General features: G+C 33.0%; 2 protein-coding genes across 3 annotated transcripts in view; both read right to left on the reverse strand.

Annotated features, from left to right (window-relative positions):
• The window catches only part of LOC113391592 (scavenger receptor class B member 1-like), a 352,256-nt gene that overhangs the window by 36,866 nt on the left and 295,005 nt on the right, over positions 1–20,385 (reverse strand). Inside the window, exon 1 of one of the 2 annotated variants that reach the window (XM_026627607.2) lies at positions 328–636. The exons of the other annotated variant lie outside the window; for it this stretch is intronic. Within the exon in view, the coding sequence (XP_026483392.2) occupies positions 328–574 (247 nt within the window). The 5' untranslated portion in view covers positions 575–636. Of the gene's footprint in view, positions 1–327; positions 637–20,385 lie in introns of those variants that run through there. 2 annotated transcript variants of the gene reach the window in all.
• On the reverse strand, positions 11,211–16,325 carry Sgt1 (suppressor-of-G2-allele-of-skp1). Its single transcript, XM_026627638.2, has 6 exons — positions 16,166–16,325; positions 14,885–15,001; positions 14,436–14,637; positions 13,272–13,357; positions 12,539–12,643; positions 11,211–11,460 (listed from the first exon to the last, which is right to left on the reverse strand). The coding sequence occupies exons 1-6, from the start codon at positions 16,184–16,186 to the stop codon at positions 11,353–11,355; spliced, it is 639 nt and encodes a 212-aa protein (XP_026483423.1). The 5' UTR covers positions 16,187–16,325; the 3' UTR covers positions 11,211–11,352.

A 20,385-nucleotide genomic window follows, 5' to 3' on the forward strand; every position in this document is an offset into this window, starting at 1 on the left:
CCTACTTGAATAACGTATATTTTGATTTTGATTAATAATAATTATTAAAAAATAATTTCCCAAGTCTGGGCAACTGAATAATGACAATCCGACTCTGGTTACGTACAAACGAAATTTAAACAATCCTATTACATGAGGACTACTTAACCGATAAACATAAAACTTATACCATGGATGCAACGCGTGTCGAAGAAGATTTCCATATTATATTATTATATAAGAAGCTACGCTTCGCACTTTCCTCCGATTTTTTAAACCATCGACATGACAATCGTGAATTTTGGATTTTGATGATGATATAATTAATATATTTAAATAAATACTCACAGCAATAATATTTCTTATCCGACTGCTTCCCCCAACACAGAGCCGACCACTGTTTTTTAACACCAGAACAAGCGAACTGAGTTTTACCACAACCAGCACAGCCTTGCAAATTGGCTAGAATCGTATCCTCCCTAATCAGAATCTTCCCTACCCCATTACTGGGGGTTATTATGACTACTTTCTCCTTGTCTTCCTTTAAAAGCATTGGAGTCGTAGAGGTTGTTTTTTCTAAATTTTGATGTTCCATTTTTGATTTTATTTCATTTTATTATTTAATTTGACACGAGATGCACGTCCACGCTGCACGGAGTTTGGTGGCAGACTGAATCGGTAAACGATTCTTGGCCTACAGGTCATCTGATATGTTGGTTTAGTTTTTATACGATATTGTGGGTTATCTTTCATGTTGGCATGTACGATGTTCTTCATTTAAATTGCTGCGAGAAGTAATTACATATATCAATATTAGATTGGAAATATTAATGACGATCTATGTATTAACCAGTTTATTTATTTAAATCACCGACAAAATACGCATGTATATGTAAAAATGGTTTATACAAGACTTGTAAGCATGAGCCCAGTTGTGTTTTACGAAACAACATATAAAATACATTTTTTTTTAAATTATAACAAAAAAATATCCAAACATAAATAAACTCGTAAAATGTTTTTTTTTCACATAAACAGATGGTATATTTTTTTTAAATTGAAATGGCATCAAACTAGTATACCCTCGGTTTGTTGATGGAGTTCCTAAAAAAAAATACAACTAAATTGAGATAATCCCTCTTTTGAACTTGATCTTGAGTAAGCCCACAAATATGTCACCCTTTAAAAACTTAAAAACGTGTTCAAAACACATCTAAAAAAATACTCAGTTGTTTTCTTCGCATTATTACAATTTGCAGCCAAGATATCAAATCTTCTCCTGGATACTTGCAATAAAGTTATGAATTTAGATTAATTTAATATTGTTATATAATTGGACCAGAATAATCTCTATTGGCCGTGAAAAAAGAACAAGTATATAGTACAAGAAGCGTTACTTCTTAAAACACTTTTGTACCAAAATATAAATACTCGTAAGAACACTGACCAGTTAAGACCAAACCAGACGAGAATAGGTAAGTTTAAAAACTAGAGTTTGCGAGTCCCATAAGCGGAACGTCAGAAAGCTGTTGAAGCAAACGAGTCCTAGAGTGAAGACCGCTGGTCAAATTTGGTGACGTGAAGAAGGTAGACCCGTCCGGAAACGGAAAGCAATGCTTCAAAAAAACCAGGATCTTTGGAGCACATTGCGACACATCTTTATCCAACAGAGGATTATGATTGGCTGACGACGAAGTGTAAAAAAATATGTTGGATTCGAAATCAACATTTTTTCTTAATAATAATAATTATTAATATTAAGGCCAAAATTGCGGGTAGCCACACGAAATTTAGAAAACTTTACTATACACAAAACGTCAACCAAAATTACTCCCTCGAAGAGTGAATTAAATAAAAGTAGTCTATGTCCTTCCCGGGGACTCAACATATCTCCATACTTTATTTCATTTAAATCTGTTCAGCGGTTCAAGCGTGAAGGGGTAACAGACAGTCACTTTCGCATTAATACTATTGTTATAGATAGTTATGTTACAGAACTTTAAATATATGATCTTTGCATTTATTTAATCGAGAAAAAAAAAACATTTTTGCTAAATTAAATAAGAAAGTTTGTTAAAAATGTTTACAAATAACGTCAACAGTCAGATAACTTTATTGTTTTCTTATAAATGATTTATATTTTAAATTCTTTGCATGTTTAATTTTACGTTTGTAATGTCATTGGTCGTTATGTTTTCAATTTTAATAATATCATTATTTATATAAAGTTAGTTGTTCTATTCGACTTTTATTATTGATATATTTTTATAGCTCATTGATTTGCCCTGGTGGGGTGATCTGGACGGACATTTTGAACCAGAATTTTATTTTTTAATCAAGCTGATACTTAAATAATGTAATAAAAGAAATAAGTATATTCGATTTTAATGTTGCCAGCAACAAAATTCCATTTGAAGCGAACTATTTTTTTAATTTAAGTAGCAATATTTGACGCACACATATACTTAACCTAAAAACTTATTACAAAACACAACATTTGATTCTTCACAACAGAAGCTAAATTTAATGAAACGATAGACCTCGTGTTTATTCGTATATATTTTTAGGTGATAGCACTTTGTGCTAGTCTATCTGGTTAAGTACTCGACAAATTTTACCGCCAAACAGTAATATAGTATCTTAGTATTCCGGCTCAAGTGAATGAGCCAATGTAACTAGACCAGGGAACTAACAGACGTGCCTAAATTTAGTGACGTATTTACGATGTAAGGAACGGTTAATACTTAGCGATAATATCTGTAGGCGGTGACAATCAGATGGTCCATTTGCGAGGCTGCGTATTTCAATAAAAAAAAAAAAGTCATAAATGAAGCGCACTCGAATACAATGTTATTTTTATATCGTTATCAACGAACGTAAGGATGGCGTGTTTATAGTAAATGATAATAACAAAACGGAGGGCTGATAAGGTTGAATACCCAAATATTATTATTTCCGTTCTTTCATTGTTTGTCAAACTGTCAATAATAACAGATATATTAAAAGCGTAAGCCCATTTTTGTCCCAGTGATTATGGAACGATGTATGGATACAAAAAAATCGGTTATGGTCTCATCTTAAAGAGCTCCAGACTAGGCGTGCAGAAAAATAAAGAGGATTCTTGATTGCAATTTACTAAATTGTTATGATTTAACAAGGAATTAATTTTAGAGAGCGGAAACAGTTACTGGCAGGTTAGACTATAAAAGCCATAACGATATACGTCAAATATATGTGAATGACTTGCAGTTTATAATGAAATTAATTAAAAATAAAATTTGTCAGGTTTTAAAATTTCTAAAAAATCTGCTGATTTTGTTTCGCCGGATCTTCTCGGTTTTGTAAATCTTTCCAAACCGGTAGTTGGTTTGCAACTAATAAGCTAGTGTTATTCGTGTATATTGAATAAATATATTGTTAAAAAAAAACCCAAGCCGAAAAGGGTTTCCCCGAAACAAAACTATTTATTCAATTTGTTATTTTACAGTATTGAGTTGAATTTGTTAAATATAACGTTACTATAGAGAAAGAGTCGACATAAAACTCAGCAGTTATTCGGTTTACAAAACCGAAGATCTACGGTGCCTACGTCCGCTCACGCCTGACGTATACAACCACGCTTGGTACGCACGTTTCTCAGCACACAATGATCCAGATCCAGCAGAACCGATGCGTCTAATAATAGGAGCTCCGAAATATGTCAGGAACGATACATAGTGACATCGTGGAGGAGTTCGTCCGACGTAAGGTATGCAGACACCTCCACGGTGTTACCCCCATACACACAAGACCAATTGACTTGACTTGACACACTTCCTCAGCCTCGGGAGTTCCTGCTCCTCTTCTACCTATGAGGCCTTATCCTACTAGGAACAGTCCGGATAAGTAATCATCTATAGTCTATTCCAATCGAAGTAGGAATAAAGATAAACAAACTCATGGCACACGATTTCCTAATAGTTCAGCTATTTTGTGCACTGCTAACATTTCTTGAATTATATGCCTTTATTTATAACACAACACTATTCCACTCAACTACTTATATCCACTTTAACTTGACTTCCAAAATTCCCATAACAGTTCCGTCGACGCTCATATCGTCATTTTTCGCAAATCCATAATGATAATCATAGATTATTTAAGGTCTCGACCAATGATATCGCGCCAATTCGATGTTAAATGTTGTTTATTTGGCCTTTGTCCTCTTGTGGTTGGAAAAGACTACAGGCAGGACATAGTACTATTTTACACCCGCGGCTTCGCCCACATTTGAGAGAGGTCGGCCGTAGGTTTTAGGTATAAAAACTCAATATTCTTCCTTACGGTACACGCTTGCTTCATATATGATTTCTGAAATAGAATAACTATTAAGTTTCCTGCCAATCCTATCTTGTTTTCGATAGACTCTATTGACGACCCAGTTTAAAATTATCTTTTAAAATGACAATCCGAAGCGCTTCTAAGCACTTAATTGAAATGATGTTTTCCCTGTTCACTTTTTAATGGTGCTCTCAGAGCTGAGATGATGAATAGTTAGAACAATCCTAAAGAAATTTCTGGTAAGCTATAAGCGGAGCACAGTAGACACGATCCTGTAGCATCCATTTGTGTTGAAGACGACAATCTCAGGGGTTTTGGTAGGGAAGATTCCCATACAAAAAGGCCCGAGTGTTTCTCTGAAGATAAGATGAACTGAGTTTAAAAAAAAACAGTTCAAATAAATGAATCTTAACCGAAGATAGTAGACACAAATCCGGGTTGTGCTGAATTCGTGTTTATATAATTGTGTATAATTCATCCATTGTTTGGTAAAGCAAAGCATCGTTTGAAATCCTGCATGTCTGCTGAAAATCTACCATATTCCATGTGTATCCACCTGTGTCTGGTTCACAGTCGAGCACGGCATACGATACAAAGAAACACTCATTGGAATGCCCGGGTTTGAACCTACAATGTTCTAATAAAATTAACTCTGATGCATTCTACGAACTTCGTCTCGTATTTTCTAGTTTAAAGCAGAAAAATACCTAAGTGACATAATCTCCTTGTGTCTAGACCGAAACTCGAAGGAAGTGACAATTTATTCATTTGTATAGTGATACGCATTATTTAGGGCTGCAGAGTGAATGCAACAATGCATTAAAACGAAACATTTGCCGTGGCTTCGTCTGCGCGAGGTAATTTTTTATTTATTTTATTTATTTATTTATTTAGAACTACCAACAAAAGATACAATAATTCGTGTACAGCAGTAATTTTTAGTAATACATTTCAATTGTTCTTTTACTTACAGGTAATTACAGCATGCAATTTGTTATAGGTAATCATCGACTAACAGAGTTACAATAATAAAAAATAATAGATATTAAATTGCGTAAAAAAAAAACAAAAAAAAATCATGTTTACAAAATATAGGATTTTTCTTAATTTATGTAAAAAATAAAAATTTTATTTTTAAAGGAGTAGATACTATCATGCAAGATGTCTAGTTCATTGATACCAGTCGATAAATCGTTATACGTCCTAGCTAGTCTGTTTATTGGTGAATTTTTTCCTAGGTTGGTTTTTTGTTTAGTTGTTACAAATAACGGTGACTTGTATCTAGGTATTCTGAAAGGCACGTTAAAACCAATCATAGAGAGGATTTGTGGGCAATCAATTTTATTATTTAATAATTTGTGTAGAAACGTTAGATCTAAAAGTTTTCTACGACAATTCAAGGACAGTAAGTGGTAGTTATTAAGTTGGTCCTGGTACTGTTCGCCCCGCAAGTTATTAAATCTATAATGTAAAAATTTTAAAAACTTCTTTTGCACTCTCTCGATTGTATTAATATGAATTTTATATTGAGGGCTCCAGACAACAGAACAGTATTCCAGTTTACTTCTAACCAAGGAGTTGTAAAGAGTTATGATTGTATATGACTTATGTAGCTCCTTAGAGTTTCTCAAAACGAATCCCAAAGACTTGAATGCAGATGTTGTAATGTGTTCAACGTGAGTATTAAATTGAAGCTTCGAGTCCAAAATAACTCCTAAATCTCGAATAGTTTGCACCTTGTTTATAGTAATACCAGATATATTGTACGCATTTTCTATAGTATTTCTTTTTCGTGTAAACTGAATATGGTAGCACTTCTTGATGTTTAATTTCATTTTATGTAATTTGCACCAGTTTTCAAGGCGATTAATATCTTCCTGTACTATTGTCACGTCATTGTAAGCTTTAATAGTCTTTGTAATTTTTAAATCATCAGCATACAAGTAGGCTCTAACGTGTTTAAATATTAAGGGTAACTCGTTTATAAATATATTAAAAAATATTGGACCTAGAATTGATCCCTGTGGTACTCCTGAATGTGCAATGTATGGAACTGACTGATATCCATCAATAGCTACTGTAGATGGGCGTGCGTTAATATAAGAGGTGCACCACTTTAGTAAGGTGTCAGTTATACCGAACGATCTCAATCTCTCCAATAATATAGAGTGATTAACCGTATCAAAAGCCTTCGAAAAATCTATATAAATTGCATCAATTTGTTCACCCTCATCTACAGCTCTAACTGTTTCTGTAACAAAGGTGACAAGGTTGGTATTAGTAGATCTTCCTGATACGAATCCGTGCTGATTACTATTTATATGGGATTTAAGATAATCACGAAAACATACGCCATGTTTGACTGCAGCAAAAGTTTCAATGGTTTTATTATAAATAGAGGTCGCTCATTGGTGGAAATTCGACAGTTATTATAGAACTAGCTGTGCCCGCGACTTTGTGCGCGTTTGATTTTAGCAAAGAAAAGTTATTGTTGTAGCCTAAGTTACTCCTTATTACATCATCTTTCTGAAACCTCAGTGAAATTCCTGTCAAAATTATCAAAATAACAAAAAAATAATTGTCAAAATAACAAAAAATAAAACGGACTTAAAGAAAAAACGCTATTCCAAAACAAATTAATATGCACTAAAAATAAAATATATATAAAATAAAAATAATATAAATAATAAGTAATAAAATAATTGCGTATTCTTCTACAACTTATGAATCAACTTACTTTTTCTACTCATCAATATGTAGGTACGATCTACGAATTTACCGCGCAAGATAAATAGGTACCTACCCACTTTAAATCTAACTCAACGCATACCTATGAATAACAATGATCAAAATATTTTTACAGTTCTCCTAAGTAAAATGAAATGAAAAATATTAGACTACTTAAAAGTCGATTTACGATAATATAATGTAGTTACGATTATTGTTTGTTATTTTTTTTATGATATCAGTAGGCGGACGGGCAAATGGGTCACCTGATGGTAAGTGGTCACCACCGCCCAAAGACAATGGCGCTTTAAGAAAAATCAACCATTCCTTACATCCCCAATGCGCCCCCAACCTTGGGAACTAAGATGTTACGTCCCTTGTGCCTGTAGTTACACTGCTAATGGCTCACTCACACTTCTAACCGGAAAACAACAATACTGAGTACTGCTGTTTGGCGGTAGAATATCTGATGAGTAGGTGGTACCTACCCAGGCGGGCTTACACAAAGCCCTACCTCCAAGTAAAAGTTGTTAGTTTTGGAGTCGTCGTCGAATTGAGAACCTCCTCCATTTTGAAGTCGGTTAATAAAATTCGGTTCAACATTTGGGCTTAGTTTATTGGAAGCTTAACAGAAAGACATAATTACTTTCGTGCATTAATAATATTTAGACTATGGACGCAACATGAGAAGTTGAATCTTACTATGTTATATATTTTGTATGTGTATCTTTCACAACTGTTACAGCCCTAGCTAGTTAATAAGTATGTATATATGTCAAATCGGCCAGTGACCGCTGTTACTTGGTTAACCTTAACTAATAATAAATTTGACCCTTCCGTATTTACAACTTAAATCGGCGTTGCTGTGTTTAAAGTCTAATCAAATAAATATTGTCTAAGCCTTTTAAACATATAACATTAAATAAACTTGAGTCGTACCAAGAAATGGGTGTTTTAGTCTTGTAATCTCTAATTGTTATCATTAAAAACTTTTTGGAAATTAAGAGTAGAAAATATATATATATATATTTCAAATGAATGGCGGATATGAAAGTTGATTTACTCGGATTTTCTTTACAATAATATGCATGTATTATAAATATAAACATTCTTCTTGTATCACTCTTTTCATTTATGAAGCCAGCATCCGTTGTGGGGTTTAAAAGATCTAAGCCTAGACGGCGGGAAGCAAGTTCATTTTATACTATGTAGATATCATGTCATAGTACAGATTTAGAAGAGCATCAGCCCAGGAACTTCATGAGAGGAGCCTAAATAACAGAGGTTATATTTCCCAATTCCCAATAAATATTAGAATGGAATCAACTATTAATAATGTTGTATAAAACTATTTAAATAATTATAAGAAATATTATCAAGAAATAGCATTGCACGTCTGCAATTCCAGCAATCTTAAATAGTCATTCTTTATAAATAAAGGAAAAACTAAATATTATAAATAAAATTACAGTAATAACTTGTACATTTTTTTCATAAGCCACTAAAGGCTCACATAATGTATCTAATTGATCTATACCAATCTTGTATTTAAGCAGTTTGCTTATACACTATTTAGACAATTTACATTTCCACGCATCGCAAGAAACCTGTATGTAACAAGTTATTTTTGCAAAATGTCTTTCATAATGTTTTTGAACGATTTTTTTACGAGACCGATTGCGCGACGAACGCGACGTGACGTTCTGCTGACAGCCCTTACTTTACGTCAAAATGTACCTATTTATATTTAGTAGTGCTGGGTCGTTCCTGATTTTACGTAAAACGAAACAAACCAGTTTTTTACATTTACAAAACAGTTCTTTGAAACGGTTATAAAAAAAACCGGTTTATTTTCATAGGTTCGAGAACTTACTATACTTACGATACTTTACTGAAATATTCAAGTAAAGTTAACGCAAACTCTCAACTAAACTCAACGCTAGAGTCATATTATATAATTTTGAAAATAGTCGACTTTATAATTTATTTGGATGAATTCTCCGTTACGCTCCGTGCTTATGTGCATTTAAAAAAAAAACGTTAAGAAATATTTTTAAATTGTTTGTAATTTCAACTATTACGGCTGAGGATTACCCGATTAATAATATAAAGTAGCAGTCAATACTAAATCTTTAATAAAAAAATAATAAGCCTATAGGAGCCTACGAAAACTTTTTTTTTTGTTTCGTAATTTTTATTGATTCTTCTACAACCAAATTTGTATTGTATTTCTTTAGAAATAAGATTCATTGTACCATATTCGTTACTTCCAATCCAAAGTAGTTTCTTATAACTGGTTTAATATTCATACAATAATAGTCCTTACGGTGATCAAAATAGAGTGTTTAGTCAGTTACACGTGATCGAAAACGTTTCGCGAAGCAGTACCAAAACGACGGCCGCCGGTGCCGAGTGTCGTCTGGTTCGTTTTAAAGCTATATGTCCCATAATCAAGAAACAGTTCGTTCGTTCTTTATAAAACAACTAGTTCTTAAAACCGTTTCTGAAAAAAACTCCCAGCACTAATACTTTGTAATATACCCCCCACATACTACGTTTTGAGCATAGGTGCGATCTCATTGGAGACACCCTCAAGACGAATGTCACTCTCGAGCTCGAAAGGGCTCCAACTTCAAGGCTGAGTCTAGTACTCGCCCCAACGCCCGGTGACGCTGTAAAGGCCAAAAGGGACAACAGCACGACTACAAACAGACACAAAAAAAATAGTAGTATACTTACTTTTTGCAATCTGCGCGAGCCCGGTCAAGAACAGTCACACGTCTACTTAAGAAAACCATTCGGACTTCAAATTTTATCAGTAACCGCTAGGTATCCTCAACTTATTCCTTACAATCTATTCCGAACTTGCATATTTTGAAATCGTAAATTAGGAAACTACGATGTTTAATAATTTTACAATTTATTATTACAAATTACGCTTATCTCCAGGTCTCGAGGCCAGTTTAAAGTTATCATTCATGAAGTCTCTAATTTGTGACAAAATCTTCTATTTTTAATCAACAAATAAAATATTATCTCTTGTTATATTGCGGCATAAATATTTGATGAATAGTCTAATGTTATGCAGGACTCTGATGCGTGATTCTACAAAAGAATTCAATTAAATTTCAATTGTTTCGTTTATTTTTCTCACTATACAATGTTTTGCCTAGTTCGAAGCGCTGATGGCGCTGTAAGAAATTATGACTATTCCTGCCATCGCCAATGCTCCACCAACCTTGGGAACTAATGTACACTGGTATATCGGATGAGTAGCTGTAGAGTATATTAAGACGATAAGAGCCGAGATGGCCCAGTGGTTAGAACGCGTGTATCTTAACCGATGATTTCGGGTTCAAACCCAGGCAGGCACCACTGAATTTTCATGTGCTTAATTTGTGTTTATAATTCGTCTCGTGCTCGGCGGTGAAGGAAAACATCGTGAGGAAGCCTGCATGTGTATAATTTCAACGAAATTCTGCCACTTGTGTATTCCACCAACCCGCATTGGAGCAGCGTAGTGGAATATGCTCCAAACCTTCTCCTCAAAGGGAGAGGAGGCCTTAGCCCAGCAGTGGGACATTTACAGGCTGTTAATGTATGTAAAATATTAAGATGTGTCCGTCGCTCTGCGTCAATATTTAAGCGTGCATGTGTATATGTCGCAGCAAACTGGTTAAATTAGCCATTCAGTGAATCGCCTAACCACTTTAGTATACGGTGTCATTCAGATAGATGAACATCGTATCTGAATGACTTCAAACAATTCATCTTCCGTTATATTTTTTAAGTTGTTTGAAAAAACTATATTAACACTTGTGGTCTTGTCAACCGAAAACGCGAAGGGTTTCAAGACATGCTGAACTTGTGTATTACTCAAGGCGAAGGTGCTGCACGTCCCGTAGACCGTAGATTTTTGAAATTGTCGATAAAAAACTACATTTTCAGGAACATCGCCATTATATAAACGAAAAACGAATTCACTGATATAATTAAATCCACTGGTTGAACGGAGCCGTTTACCAAATGGCTAGTCTATTCATTGAATGGCGAATTTAACCATTTTGCTGCGACACATGTTCAGTATAAGGAATTAATATCCAAATATAACATTTACACTCTGACCTGAAATTTACCAGAACTTTGTTGCCATATAAAAAAAAAAAATAAAAAAAAACTAAACTCGACAATATGCTTTAACACAAACGTTTCTTTTTAACAAAATTGTACAAATGCTATTGCAATGAGTTCATAATACATCTATATATAAGTTCAGTTGTATCATTATATTTTATTATATTATAAATATTATAATTATTTGTCCGTCTAGTTGTCCCATTTCTTGAACTCGAGTCCGTCTGGCGGTTTAACTTCTACCTTCTCGGTCGCCACTTGATTCCAATTCGTACTCAACACCGTCCCGCCAGACTCCACCTGTAAAGATCATGACGTAGTTTTATATCTAATTCAACAGTACAACATGACGGTTCAAAAGTGTTTTTATGAGCCAACTTGGATAAAGAACATTTTGAAAGATAAATAAAATAAAATATATAAACTAACAATGACAGGAGAAATAAAAAATAAACAACATTGACCTTGAAATGACGCGATATCATTGGTCGATATCTTGAATTGTCTATGATATTCATTATGGATTCGTTCGCGTTCGAGTATCGGCGAAGTTTTGAATGTAAAATTAGATATTGATATATATGTAGTTAAGTGGAAGAGTATTGTACTATAAATTAAGATAAATTAATCAACCATTTGTAGTGCAAAATATATATCAAAACTATATTATCAAATTGCATTTAATATAGTTTTATGGTTTGTCTATCGTTACCCAATTGGATAGGCTACGGTAAAGACATACAAGATATACTATGCTATGCGAATAAAAAAAACACCCGACTGACTCGTTGGACTAGTGCCCAAGATTCTCGGTAACAGCCCGGAATCACATTCGAAACCATGACGGGACACATGAAAGTTGACACATAGATATACTTTATCATGGACATGGTTTTTTCTCACTGTTTGATGGAACAGCACATCAACTTCTGCACCCATCCAACTGATTGATCACGACTATTATTTTTTTTTTTTTTTATCATGTCAGTAGGCGGACGAGCAAATGGGCCACCTGATGGTAAGTTGTCACCATCACCCATAGACAATGGCGCTGTAAGAAATATTAACCATTCTTTACATCACCAATGCGCCACCAACCTCGGGAACTAAGATGTTACGTCCCTTGTGCCTGTAGTTACACTGGCTCACTCACCCTTCAAACCGGACCACAACAATACTGAGTACTGCTATTTGGCGGTAGAATATCTGATGAGGGGGTGGTACCTACCCAGACGGGCTTGCACAAAGCCCTCCCACCAAGAAAATTAATATATAACACAATACTGCCAGAACAGCGTCCGCCACGTTTTGCTGGTAAACTATAAAATTTATAACTTACATTGCGAAGATGAATTAATGTATAAACCAAGATACTTACGAAACTCTTGTTCATAGCACGCCTCACTTCGTCGGAACCTTCCCCGTATATCTTCTGAAAGAGGGCGTTTAACGCTGCATCACCTTCAGGCTTTTCCTCTTCTTCCTGAAGAAAAAAAAAACAAAAGAAACAATAAAAATCCAAGAATATGTAATTCACGCTTGTGAAGTCAATAGTCTAAATTAATAGCAAGTAAAACTGGGAAAACGCAATTAGTTATATAATAGTACTAAAAACTAACACTTTAGTAGTTCAATCAAAGTTAAATCAAAGGTCCACTTCTATAATAAAATCCCGCAGACATTTTTAACTTTGCCGTTTCATAGATTCAAGTCAATTGTAAAAAATACATTGGTAAAGAAGGCATATTATTCGATACAAGATTGTATTGATGATAAAAAAGCGTGGAGTTAATGCTTTTTGACTTCCAGGCAGGAGACATAACATACATATATAATTGTATTTAACTAACATGTCTGTATTTTTAGATGTTTAAAAAGAGTAACTACTCAGTTTCTTGCCGGTTCTTCTCGGTAGAATCTACATTCCGAACCGGTGGTAGCTTTACTTTAAATAGTTTGTTAAATGATGATTCAAAAGTGCTTGTAAAAGCCTACTTGAATAAAGTATATTTTGATTTGATTTGAGTAAGGCAGTACAAAAAACGTCTCCTAATTTATTAGTACAGATAGAAAAACAAAGAAAACTTTTAATATTAGTTATAAAAACGTACCATTTTCTTAATATCTTTCTCGATTTTATCCCAATCCTTTTTGAAGATTTGCGGCGGCTTCTTTGGTCCGGACGCGTCTAAGACGGCTATAAAGAAAAAAAATTTTAAACTTTACTTCAAATGCTATATAAACAAGTTCAAATTGAGGATATACAATATTTATTTTAAAAAAATCATTTAACTTAACATAGTATGGTGTTTTAAACTAATTAAACACAAACAAGTGAGATATAACATATCACACAGATTTTGTTCAACATATACATATATATACAAAAACATGTATATAACAATAAAAAATATTTTTAATATATGTTTTTGTTAACTAATGTTTATGTTGTTCTAGGTTAAGGATTAACTAGAAAATTACTACTACTATGCTTCTCATAAAAATTTAATTGACTTTGATATCTCAACCATACCGATCAATCGAATACACGTCTTCACCATTCTATCTGACATTGGCGAAACAATCTGTGACCTCTCGGCACAACTAAAAGCCAATGAACTGAGAATTGAATTGAATACATGTATATTTTATGACCTGTAGACATTTACCTCATAAACATTCCTCACATCACCAATGCCTCACCAATCTTGGAATTTAAGGTGTTAAGTCATATGTACCTGTAGTTACACTGGTTCACTTAACCTCTAAGCCGACACTCAACGATTTATTATTATATTTATTGCAGTTAGGCAGTAGAATATCTGGTAAGTATGTGGTACTTAACCGGAAGGACTAGAACAAAGCGTTACCACCAAGAAAAATCGTCCGCTCATTGAAGTTAAATTAATTTATTTTCAATCAAATAAACTTAACAAAAATATTGAAAAAAATTATGTAAAAAAAAAATTTTTAGTTTTGCTGTCTGTACTCATGCACATTAAGACATTTTGTAATCACCAGCGTCACTTACTCATACTAATACACGCCAGTATTAAATAATTGAGGGATGAGCCTTTGTGAGTGAATAGATCAATAATTTACAAAAATTAATTAAACCTTTTACAGGAAGACATTTTATAACACTCAACATTTGAATTTTATTTCTTGTAATGACTCATAGAATCAAGTTGTTATTTGGAACTCAAAAGCGATTTGTTACTGATGTAAAATAACAATTTTCTAAACATAAAAAAACTTTTTACAATTGCACTCACCCTGTGGTATGGCCTTGATCTTCTCCTCTTGACCTTGACCTTCCAAAAGATTCCACCTCAATCCCTCCTTCTTCTTTAATTTCACCTCTATCTTGGAAGGTGAAACAACATGTACACACATCGATGGAACTATTTCATGCGCAAGTTCTAATTCTAGACTGTATTCTGAATCTGAATCCGGTATTACACTTGAGACCGAAAGCTGTAAAGAACATTTCTTTTGAGTATCGTACATGAATCTTAAACAAAAATCACAGGTTTAAGTCCGACTGCGCTTCAGCGTGTAATTTATGTGTATATTAATTAGTTTCATACTTGGCAGTTAAGAAATATGTTGTGTGTATCATGCATTGAAGGAAATGAATGATTGTATTAACCTGCCACATATGGAAACCAGCATACCAAAACAGATGAGAATAAGGCTAACATAAATTACAAATAGTTCTTACACTTCGATCTCCATAGTGCACTTTCACTTTATCACTGGACGCGTTCTTAAGTAGTATCGTCACAACCACGAGGGAGTCCGTTTGGTACCAGTCATGTTTTATTTTAGGTTTCACTGGCTGTAACAGAAAAAAAAAAGAAACATTATTATGTACATACTAATTTTGTAAAAGCAATAGTAACTGTTTATCTGTCTGTTGCTTTTTCACAGCCAAACATACTTATTTATGCCTAATACCTGATAACCAACCCCTAATACGCGAGCAAAGTCACAACCAATGACTTACTTATAGAAATAATTAAATATAGAAAAGCCAAAATGATTTCTGACTAACTGCAGGTTAAAATTTCCGTAAAATTAAAGTGTTTAATGTTTTCTTTGTTGATGTTGGGAAACTGAACATGTAGACTGACAAAATTATACCAAATAATTGAATTTCTTAACATTTAATTGTCAATATCTATATTACAATTGTGGTATAGTCTTAAGTACTTTTGTTATGGTGTTTTCCCTTCCTAAAGAAGTAATGTAAAATAATCTCTCTCTGATTTTTTTTTCTAGCATGTGTATATTTTAATTCATATAAAATATTCATGTGTATTTCTTTAATTTTTATGGCTTAGCAATACACAAAAGAGAGATGAAGAAAAATGTCTTGTAGCAGAGTTTTAATAAACAAGGACAACGATACAGGCATATTAAAATAACATCAATCAAATTGTAAATAAGATAATGACACTGTGGAGAAACTAACAACAACTAAGATACAAATTAAAAAAAAAAACAATCCAGAACTGAAAACCAAGTGCTAAAAGTTAGCCTAAAAAAGATACAATTCGTATATTTACAGTGTTTTAACAATTTTGCGTTTAAGTGATGCTGGATTATAGCTGAGCATTCCACACAATATTGAAGTTAACTTTAAATATCTACAAATGTGTTTTAAAAAAACAAAACATGTACATTAAAATAAATACTTTAAAAATTATATTGAAGCTAATTTATTATAGACAAGAAATGGTTCAATTCAATCGACCCAAAATGCGCGTATCTATTTTTTTTTAAGAACAAAAAAAGTTTTATGAAATGTTAAAAAAGGTTTTGTAAGTATATATTAATGTATTATATGAACAAATGTTATAGTAATAACAATTTAATAACCAATGAAGAGCAGTACATTTTTAATTTCTGCTATTGGATTTCAGTTAGAATTTTTGGTTAAAATTACACAAAGCTTTCATTTTAAACGTACCAAGTTTGCAAGTACAATAACTTTACTAACCTCCGCCGACGTTTCGCTCATGATTTCTTTTTTATTCTTATTGATTTAGGACTACCGCTCTATCTACTTGGAAGAAAAAATAACTTTATATAGCAACCGCTGTTTATTTTTAATTTTTACTACTAATGACAAGTATCAACTATCAGTATGACACTGTGACAACAGGAGAAATTTATGTAAATTGCCAACTTAGAAAAGGTTCTAATAGCGGTATTATCATTAAGAACATTTGATACTTCAAAATTATTTAAATCATCATATTATAGAGATAAATTACAATTTTATATTTGTATTAGAAAACATTTTACGCTTAAATATTACTTACTTCATAGAATTTAAAGCCTGAATAAAAAAATAGTATTCCCAGCTTAAGGGTAAAATCACGAGAAGGGTAACAATCAAAAAATCGTCAAGTCAGAGACTTTTCTAGACTAAATTTCTAGAGTACCGAATTTGCACTTACATTTAACGACTTATAACCGTTTTTAATTTAGATAAATTATAGATTAGTAAAAAAATCTTACAAAATAGCGCTAGAAAACAGTTAAAAAAAATCAACTTTTTTTCACACCTTCGAGGAGGTAAAGGTTTGCGTGCTATAAACTTTTATAAATTTCGTAGGTCAACCCCACGGTCGTGGGTTCAGCTAGTTTACTAGAACTGGTATTCGCGCCAGCTCAAAAAAAGGTTAAAGGAAAAATCAAGTATAGGATATTATTTAAGAAATATGGTAATCCGTTAGATGAATATGAATTTAAAATACTCAGGGATAGGTGTAGGGACCTCATTAATAGATTATAGATTACATGAAATATATTGAAAAAGTAGAAGACAATATTAAAATAAATCCAAAGTTCTTTTACTCGTATTTAAAGAAACTTCGCAAAGACAAATGTGATTATCCTGCTTTAATGACAATAGATGATTGTAGTCTTAATGACGGAAAGGACATTTTCGATCAATTCGCTAAATATTTTTCAAGTTTATATAAGGTTTCTGATTTAACACCCGTCAACACTTCGCTCTCTATGTGTAACGTAAATCATTATAATTCTGAGATTTGTAACGTAGTTATAACTGAGAAACATGTACTAACTAAATTATAGTCTCTAAGCATTGATAAAGGAGCAAGCCCTGATAATATACCGCCAATATTCGTTAAACAGTGTTCTTCTACTCTGGTGAAACCACTTTCTCTAATTTATAGTAAATCATTACTTAATTAATTAAGTTAATTTATTAATTAAGTATCAGAAAGTATCCATGTCTTTGGAAGAAAGCTCGAGTAGTTCCTATATTTAAAAGTGGTGACAGAAAAGATATAAAAAACTACAGACCGATTTAAATTTTATCTGTGTTTTCGGAGATTTTCGAAAACTTAATTGCTCCCATTCTCACGTGACAAGTAAAAACACAAATATCAGAAAATCAGCATGGTTTCATAAAAAATAGATCTACAATGTCAAACTTAGAAGTTTTTGTTGATGATATTTCGAAGTCATTGGATAACAATACCCAGGTGGACTGTATTTATACTGATTTAGCTAAAGCGTTTGTCCTCGTTGATCTAGTCTTCTAAAAAGAAAACTTCGTAATTATGGGTTTAATGGGAACTTCTTAAACTTTTAGATACCTATTTGCAACACAGAGAAATGAATGTGGTTTTAGGAGGATTTGAATCAAAAACATTTTAGCGACATCTGGAGTTCCATCGGGCTCCTGTCTGGGCCCAATATTATTTGATATTTTTATTAATGATGCTATTAGTTGTTTTAAATACAGTAATTTTTTTTTTTACGCAGATGACTTAAAAATTTATAAGAATATAAATACAATTCAAGATACTAAATGTTTACAAAGAGATATTAATTAGTTTTTGCAAGATGGTGTACTAAAAATTATATGAAAATAAATGAAATTAAATGTTACAGTATTACGTTTAGCAGAGAAACCTCGAATGTAAATTATGATTATAGCATAAATGATTGTATTTTAAAAAACGTATACCACATAAAAGATTTAGGGATAACAGTTGATTCAAAATTGAGTTTTATTCCGCATATTGACGAAATTATAAGTATGTCTTTAATTACAGTAGGGTTTATCAAAAGAATTACAAACCATTTTAAGAAATCAAACTCTATGGTTACTTTGTTTAACTCATTTATAAGAAGTAAGTTAAAATACTGCTCAGATGCATGGAATCCGTTTTATCAAATTCATAAAGACAGATTGGAAAGAGTACAGAAAAAGTTTCTGAAGTATTTGTGTTATAAAGACAATAATAAGAATTATTTGAATGATTACTCTAAATTGTTAAAATATTACAAAATGAGCGAGTACGCTTACTAGTCGCAGAGATATGATGGATTTGTGTTTTCTACATAATATAATATCAGGGAATATAGACTGCCCCGATCTTTTGACTCAAATTAAATTAGTTATTCCGAGACAAAATGCAAGGCTTATCAATATACCAACTTTCAAATGTCGGTTTTCAAAAACAAATTTAGGCTTAACAGCCCCTTTAAATACGGCTGTGAAAACTTATAACAATATTTACAAAGAGGCAGATTTAGATCTTTTTATCGCATCGAAAGTTTTCGTTTATATTTTGGTTTGGATTCTTTTTTCCGCATACCGAGTTCAAATTTATTTATTGTATTTTTTATATATATTCTTTAAAACGATCTATTTCTTGTTATAGTTACATTAATATAAATAATTTTACTTTAATGCATGCCCGTGTTTATGTTTTAGATTAAAAAATGTTAATTTGGAGTGACACCTGGAATTGTGCATGATAAGTTAGCCTATAATTGTGATGTATAGTATCAGCAAATGCAACATTTAAAAAAAAGTAAGTCATCTTTTATAAGATAGTTAAATATTAATATTATACATTGTGTTGGCTTCCTATTTCATAAATAAATAAACTACATTTGAACTACGTATGAAATTTTATACTACTTTTTTATATAGATAACTAGGTAATGCGCGACCAACCCTGGGAACTGAGATGTTACGTTTCTTGAGTCTGTAGTTACATTAGCTTACTCACCTTTCAAATCGGACCACAACAATACTAAGTACTTGGTGGTAAAATATTAACGATGAGTGTATAGTACCTATGCACTTATCCAGACAATCTAGACTAGACTACCTGTTTAAGACGGGCTGCGCATAACTATAAACTATGAAGGTGATGGTTTCAATTATGGAAGTTTAATGGAAAGGATTTGTTGAACATTAATAAAATGTTTTTGTGAGATAAATAAGTTTTGAATAATTGATAAGGATGTGTTTCGAATTTTTAGTAACTGCGAGTCCTGAGTGTTTTGGCTCTTCTTCAATGTATAATATTGAGAGTGACCTTAATTTAATTTGAATAAAACCGTAATTAAATTCTGTTCAACAATATTTTTCAAACTGTATACATTAATAATTTATTCATCACGACGCAAATGGTGATAAATATAAAACTACTCATATGATTTTTCAAATTATCTATGATGGCATAGAACTCAGAAATGGGAGTATTATTTTTAAAATCACCAGGTAGTTGAAGGTAATTGTACACATTGGTCAGATAATGGTAATAATGATACATAGTGGTAGTGCCACACTGCATACCTTCGGGTTGCAGCCGAATGGGCCGGCATGCCCGGGGAAGTACCACTCTCTCACTTAAAATCGGCGTAAAGTGGTAGCTATGCTACCGCGTTTCGTCCGGTATGTGAGAGTCCCGGAGGCCCGATCCCCCTCCCCCCCAAAAACATAATGATTGTGCAGAACTTGGTTTTATTACCCCCAGGAGGGTACCTATCAAGCCCTTTCCGATCTGCTTGATCCTTTGGCTTTGCGTAGAGATGTTGGATCGCTCTGCATCTTCTACAGAATTTATCACGGGGAATGTTCCGAGGAATTGTTTGGAATAATCCCGGCTGCTGAATTTCACCTTCGGACATCTCGTCAAAATTCCTAATATCACCCGCACCACCTAGATGTTCGAAAATCCACAAGAGCGCGATTTTTAAGACATTTTCTGCCTCGCACAACCACTCTGTGGAACCAGCTTTCGCCGGCGATTTTTCCGAACCGATACGACTTGGGAACCTTCAAGAAAAGAGCGTACTCCTTCCTGAAAGGCCGGCAACGCACCTACATGCCCCCCGGTGTTGCAGATGTCCACGGGCGGTGGTAGTCACTTTTCATCAGGT

The sequence above is a fragment of the Vanessa tameamea genome, chromosome 30, assembly GCF_037043105.1.
Source record: "Vanessa tameamea isolate UH-Manoa-2023 chromosome 30, ilVanTame1 primary haplotype, whole genome shotgun sequence".
In the NCBI taxonomy this organism is placed as follows: domain Eukaryota; kingdom Metazoa; phylum Arthropoda; class Insecta; order Lepidoptera; family Nymphalidae; genus Vanessa; species Vanessa tameamea.

Excerpts from the sequence above, each read along its gene's own strand:
- Sgt1 (XM_026627638.2), bottom strand. The coding sequence starts at position 16,186 with ATGAGCGAAACGTCGGCGGAG. Across the intron at positions 14,638-14,884 it reads TGCACTATGGAGATCGAAGT|CTTTCGGTCTCAAGTGTAAT; the intron begins GTAAGAACTATT and ends TGTTCTTTACAG. Across the intron at positions 12,644-13,271 it reads AGAAAGATATTAAGAAAATG|GAAGAAGAGGAAAAGCCTGA; the intron begins GTACGTTTTTAT and ends TTTTTTCTTCAG.